The 7,142-nt window shown below is 40.7% G+C and overlaps 1 protein-coding gene across 1 annotated transcript; it reads right to left on the minus strand.

Annotated features, from left to right (window-relative positions):
* Positions 1-801: 801 nt before the first annotated feature.
* On the minus strand, positions 802-4,595 carry LOC107658638 (transcriptional activator protein Pur-beta-like). The gene has a single exon (XM_016447265.1). The coding sequence runs from the start codon at positions 4,488-4,490 to the stop codon at positions 3,594-3,596; it is 897 nt and encodes a 298-aa protein (XP_016302751.1). The 5' UTR covers positions 4,491-4,595; the 3' UTR covers positions 802-3,593.
* Positions 4,596-7,142: the final 2,547 nt, after the last annotated feature.

Consider the following 7,142-nt stretch of genomic DNA (forward strand, 5'->3'; position numbering starts at 1 on the left):
AAATAACAACGGCACATAACAAAATGACTAAAATATTAAATTAAAACTAAAAATATAAAAACAAAAGCTAATTCAAAATATGAATAAAAACTATAAATACTAAATCAATACTACAAAAATAACACTTAAACTGGTGAACACAACCAATGTACATAAACAAATCAACGCCAGGCCACTAGTTTGCTTTCCATTATTTATAATTTCATTTATTCTGTTACAAACAAACAAAGCATTTTTCTAAATATAGACTTGTAAATCTCCAGAAAAAAAACAAAAAAAAGTTTATCCATGGGAAAAATAGAAAGGCTGCCCGTTCTGATAGAGGCAGTCTAGTATGGGGGTGGGACATGATGGGATGGGTGGAGATACTTTGAGTATCTGAGACCTGAGCTCTTGACAGTGTCCTGCAGTAGCCATGAACTCGCTCCGTAACTTCAGTATCACGTAACAGATAGAAAATGAATCGAGCAAATGTGTATATACTGAGAATGCCAAGAACCTGAGTTTAAACCAGACGAGGGCATTCCGATGTTAAAATCTCTGCTGAACACGTAAGATATTGGAAAAATAGCTACCTTTCGATAAAGATTGTTCTATGAATTGCTGCTCTTGTGCGTATGATCAGGTAAAACGTGGTTGACACATGGATGCTGTTAAGAGCTCGGGTGAGTCACCTGGAATAACAGAACATTCAATCAGAATCTTTTGTACAGTGGTACAGAGGTATTATTCATTCGAAAAGTATGCGGACCCCCTACAGAACTTTGCACAAATCCCAACCTCAGGAAACAGGAAGACAAATCGGCCAATTGTGAGAGTCGGCGAAGAGCCTGACAGGAAATTTTACTTATAATCCCATCCCTCTGGATGAGTATTGCTTCCTGTCCCTGATGTGTGTGTGTGTGTGTGTTTTTTTAGTGACAATAAGGCGGAAACAAAACACAAACTTTTACAGCACATATTCTCACATATATATTTATATATAATACATCTGAAATAAACACAGCCAAGTTCAGTCGAAAGAAAGTCCATTTCTGGTGTTCTGCAAGAGATTTGTGCCCAATTTCATATTTGAAATGGACAGGTTAAATGAAAAAAAAAAAAAAGTGCTGCGATATTCAACTCCACTTTGAAATTTAGCAGCCTAGAAGGTTTTAATGCATCTATACACCTCAAAGTGAAGAAAAATGGCTTTGTTGTCATTTGCATTTTTGAAACAATTAGTCAATGATCGGAGTTCTTCAACATGACACATTCACTTCACTAATAGTACTGATGGGTCAAACAATCAAAATGAATGCACACTTGATCTACAAATGCTGCTGATTTAGACACGCCAGCGTAACCACAAAGTGCTAAAAACATGGCAAATCTCCTTCCTAAAGCGAGCTTGAACAGCGAGTCATGTTGTAAAGCCAACTCAGCCCCCCCTTGAGTACCGAATGGTGCCTCCCGTCTACAAATGCTCAGTTTAGCGGAGCGACCCGAACAGCAGCTGAGGAGGGGGGGCAGGTGGGGGGGAAACGCAAGAATGTCCTGCCAACAGCTGCTGTGTCACGCTTTCTATTGCTGTTCAGGCTCGGCTGCCAAATCAGGGCCTGTTTTTTTTTAAGGTTACGCAGAAAACGCTCTATGCTGCACGTTACAATGCCAAACGACAGGTTTTTCTCTACTATACGGCTTCAGCGGCACACTATCACGTGTAGCGAATGCAGTCTGCTGATGTAATAACATTTGCAGTAGCATGCAATCGGCTCAACAATCGGGCCCTTGTGCCTCGCCACACTACAGAGCAAACGGCACAGCTGAATCCACGGCCACCAGGGCAGGGATGTTCACCCTCTTTATGCTTCCAGCATTAAAATAACCGGCCTGCTAAGTCAGCACGCTGTTGAGGAGAAACAGCTGCTGCAATCGTGGAAGTACAGAAAACGAGCGCAGAGAATGGCATCCATTAACAATTCTGCAGCCAGCAGATAAGAGTGTGTGAAAATATTTCATAACATAGGATGCAATTCGTCTGTCTTGCATTTTAGGAAAGATCACAGCAGTACACATGACTTCAACAGCTGCCATTTAACACAAAACAAGTCAAAGGAGGCTTTACAAATCAGCACAAAACACTGTTGCTCCCAAAAATTTAAAATAAAAAAGTTATTCGCCGTGGATGCAAGCATATCGAATTTTGTGTTTCTACTAAAGTGCATGGATGAAATGTGTTTAAAGTTAACAATCTTTCTCCATCATAACCTACTGGTCTACTTGGTTATTTTAGTAATATTTTTAGTGAAAGGCTAAGCAAAAATATTGCATTAATATAGCTGCAGATACTACGCAAGAGAAAGCAATAATTTAAATAAAAAGGCAAATGAGGGACGGGCATGCACAGAAATGGAGACCACCGAAAAGACTTTTGATATTAATCGCGTAGAAAGAAAACGTAATGAAGTGCATGCTGTAAACTCAAAAAGGTTGTGGGAGGAGCTAGGGAGGGTGACGTTTCGCAAGACTAATCTCATATATGTTATAGTCTTCGACAAAAAAAAAATACACTGGACAGTCTTCCAATCCAAGCTTATTTATCTTTTTTACAAAATTAGCTTCTTGAGCTTTAATAATTCTTTAGTTTATATATAATTTTTACTTTGCGTATTCAAAAATATGCTGGTTTGTTTACGTATTCTCTGATAAAGGACAATCTCACATAAAAAAACGCAAAAGGGGACGGGGTGAAAATACACTCGCCCTTGTAGCTCTGTCCTTTATATTAACTAATATCACATGTCTGTTGGCTTAAGCAATCTATCCTTAAATATTCAGAGGGCACTTGGACCCAAGTCTGAAAAAACAAGCTTTCTGTATGTTGACCCCGAAACCAAAATATCCCATAGTGTCAATTTATAACACCAGTGGAATGATGTGCATAAAGCAACCATTTTCATCAATAATACCTGTAATGAAGTCAGATTATGACTTTAAAAAGTCTCGCCGTGAACAGCCGAGACACACAAACACAAAATCAGGGGTCAAAATGCTCCAAATCTTAATTTAAAACATTTCGATGCTCAATCAAATTGGCCAAATCATAAAAGTCATGTTGACGGGAGAACAAAAACCTTAAAATAATAACTTAGGGAACATCTGTCTATAAAAGGAAAATAATCATCTGAGAACACAACTTCTGATGTATGTTTAGAAAGACTCATGCTGCGTTGGTAGGAAACACACCATGGCCAGTGATGCTATATATGTATACTGTATATATAAATTTATCTCACCTAAAAATATGTTGGATAGTATGCACCCTTATAGCCTGGTCTTATCATAATTCAGCAGCCTTGGCGCTGATGTAACAAAGGTTTCATTGTTAACTAAGACAATTAAACTTGCTGGTTTCACAGGACAGGGCAGCATCAGAAATAAATCAAAACCCACGAGACATCCTTCGCCCCATGGCTTCAATATAGACGACCCCCCCTCCCCAAAACCTCACCACATAGAAACTTCAAAGATCTAATTTTCTGTCCGATGAATATTTTAGTAGGCTATTTGAGTTCAGTTCATGCATTTATTGTTTCACACATCTCCTGGGGTCAGTCCTCGTCCACATCCTCGCCCTCGGACTCCTCTCTCCTCTCGTACATCTTATCCCGGTGTTTCTCCTGGATCTCCTTCATCTCCTCGGCATAGCGGGAGAATGCTCCTCCGAATTTCCCCCAGGCCTTGAAGGGGATGGTGATGGAGTTCCTGTAACTGGGCTTGACCTCGCTGACCCTCAGGAACACGCCGTACTTGTTGGAGCCGACGTCGAAAAAGAACCTCTTGGAGTCCACCATGATGGAGGTGCCCTCTGGGAGCTCGCCGTGGGTCCCCGCGGCCCCGGGCCCCCCGCTAAGCTCCTCGTCCTCCCCGCCATAGTCGTCGATGAGCTTGGCCAGAGCGTCTCGGAACTCGATCAAGCCCTGAGCCGGGAGCGCGATGGTCTGGCCGGCCTGCACGCTGCCTCCGGGACCGCCCCCTCCGCCGACGCCGAAGCCGGGACCTCGGTTGACGGTCTGGCGGATGCGCAGGAACCTCCCGCGCTGGTTCTCCTTCAAGTCGAGGTAGTATTTGCGGTTCTCACGCACCAAGAACTCGCTCTTCAGCGCCCTCCGCGGGCCGCCGTCATCGCCGCCGGACGACTGCGCGATCTGCTCCGGGCTGCTCGGCCCCAGCTGGGCGTAGTGCTCGATGAAATCCCCGAGGTAGTCGCGGAACTCGGCCGCCACGGACATGGAAAGAGTCAGGCGGCTCTTAGAGCCCCCGGCGCCCACCTCTGCTATCTTAATGAAGCGGCCCTTCGCGTTTTGCTTGACGTCCAAGTAGAAGCGCTTGTTCTGGATGTCCAGGCGCTTGGACGCCAGCTCCTGGGTCTCCTGCTCCCGCTGGGCGTGCTGGAGGCCACCGCGCTCACTCCCGCTGTCTCCATCCGCCATGTTCAGCACCTCCATCCAACTTCTCCCTCAGAGAAACGCTCCTCTCTGCCCTGCTTCGGTACGCACGGCTCTCGGCACCACAGCATTGGCCTCACATCTGCCAATAACAAGCGGCGTGCGCTCGCGGGGTCACTAATAGGTCTGCGCGCTTGTCATTCGGGGCGTGAGGGAGGTGCGCTCGGGCTCCATTGGTCAAAGTCATTTCCTGTCCTTCTGGAGCTCAGCTAAAGCTTTGAAGGAGAACTAACAAACATTATCTTTTTTTTGTTTTTTTTTTATCATAAAAGTACTTGGCTGCTTTGTACTGCCAGCGCAACAATGCAATAAAAGTGACAGAAAAGAAAATAGATACAAATATGACGTGCATTTGATGTTAATATCATAACAATTTTAAAATAAAAGAAATATTACAGTATTGGACTATTGTACAGAAAACTAGTGAATGTCAGAAATAAATGTGAATTTAACAGATGCATTCATCTTTATTAACACTATTTTTAGGCTATATTAATATTTAAAAACGAATACTTTAAATGCAATGAAATTCTGTCTCCTATAAAATGCATAGGCCTACGATGTTATCAACAACAATTTGCATAACAGTTTTATAAAGTGCTACGTATTTCTGCGTATGTTATTTTAAAATCTGACCCAGGATCAGCCGGTTGCCCACTCTTGAATTATGAGCTATGACGTAAACGCTGACTGTAGATCAGCTGAACGTCGCCATGACGTCACACGTGACGTCGGCCTTTAATTCTCGAGGTCAGATGTGTCGCGTGAAAGAATCAGCTTTATTGCCAGGTATGTTTACACATTCGAGGAATTTGTTTTCGTGACAGACGCTTCCACAGTGTAACAGAATGAACAGATAATAAAAAATAAAAATAAATAAAAAATAGAACAAGTAAAATAAGGAATAAAAAAATATACAAATCGACAATTGTATGTACAGGTATATAACAATAGACAGTTGTATGTACAGGTATATTATGTGCAAATTGAAATGTAGACTGAGAAAGTGATTGTGATAAGCGCGCACATGAATAATTATCACTCTTGAATTGCTTTTAATTGTAGAAGGCGATACACAAGTAACCAGCATGTAACTGGTTGGATAAGTTTTTTTTTCTTTCTTTTCTTTTTTTTTTTGTGTGTACAAATGATTGCAAATTGTTTTTAATTATCACTCTGTCCAACACCGTTCGTAATATTGTCATTCCAATAAAAAGAACTGTGAAACTGAGAATTAATTATAATAACGTAGCATAATTATAGTAATATACAATTTCTAATGAACACTAGAAATCATATTTCATTGATATCTCAAAAGGTAGCCTACTTCTAAGTTTAAAAATTAATTCGCTATAATTATTCGCCTATTACGATTGCTCAGCCATGCATATCCAGAGTCTTGAATCACCCATTTAACTGCTGTTAAGACCAATCCCCACAACATAAAACACATAAACCTGAAAGGAACTAAAAAAAGAAATAGGAAGAAGAAGAGCCATTGATATGCACATTAAATGTAGAAATAAGGAAATAGATTAAAACTGTGTTTGCTCAGTTTTCCAGTGTTCAAAATCCTGTTTGTTTTATTTAAAGTCATCTTTTGTTCTCCATTAGTCAAACATTACACTGGTCGTCAGTCATAAAACAGAGATAATCTTGCACAATAAAAGGGACTCACAAGGGCACGTTTACAATTTTAGTGTTGAAAAGAGGAAGCTGAACAGAGACAACACGTGCTCAATGACACAATTTATATGTTATGCATTGTAGCTTTTACAACAGAATACGATGCACTATAACATGCCAGTTATTATTCTATAGATTTCATTGTGATCGAAACATTGCCAATCACAGTATAAAAAATACTTATGTTTTTCTAATCGGTTTTAATGTAATAAATGATGATGACGCCGGCACGCATGCGCACAAGACTAGTGCGCGCTGGCGGTCCAAGAAAAAAAAACTCCGTATAGAAAAGCTCTGTGATTGGACAGAACTTATATTTCAAACCAAGACGTAGCTCGCTGGTTGGTTATTACGCTGGAACGTACCGCGCTAACGCCGAAGTGGACATCATTGTGTTTTCCCTCCGTTTCGTGCGAAAAGAGAAGAAGCTCATCTGGCGATATGGTAAAGCAAGTTTTTATTGTCTAATTTCTAAAATATAACCTAGCTCGGACGGTTGTGTTTTGTGTAAATTGTAATGGTGCCGTGTTTTAATTTGGTACACGTGATGGCTTTTAATAAGCTCGCGGTGTTTGTGGGTTTGCATTGTTTTGGTAAAAGAGCGCCGACCATGGATTAAAGTGAATTTGGTGCATTATTTTGCAAAACGCATCAAAGAGCCAGAAAATGTATGCGTGCGTTTAATAATTGGGATGCAGGGTTGGTGGAATATGGCAATATTTAAAATGAATAAGAGTAGTTAACGTAATGTTTATAAATAAGAGCCAAACTCTCATCGAAGCATTTTGCTTATGTTGTTTGGACACGCTAAAAAAATCCCAAAATTAGCCTCAAGCTTGAATGTACTTTGGTTTGTTTGTACTTTTGTTTAAATACTAAAAATAAAAAGGAATCTGAACGTCAGTCATTTTTGGGGCGTTTCTTTAATTTCACCCCATTATTCAAAATGATAAAAAAAAAAAAAAA

This window comes from Sinocyclocheilus anshuiensis, unplaced genomic scaffold (assembly GCF_001515605.1).
Source record: "Sinocyclocheilus anshuiensis isolate Anshui unplaced genomic scaffold, SAMN03320099.WGS_v1.1 scaffold343, whole genome shotgun sequence".
In the NCBI taxonomy this organism is placed as follows: Eukaryota; Metazoa; Chordata; class Actinopteri; order Cypriniformes; family Cyprinidae; genus Sinocyclocheilus; species Sinocyclocheilus anshuiensis.

Coding starts and splice junctions, on each gene's coding strand:
- LOC107658638 (XM_016447265.1), bottom strand. CDS start 4,490: ATGGAGGTGCTGAACATGGCGGATGGAGACAGCGGGAGTGAGCGCGGT.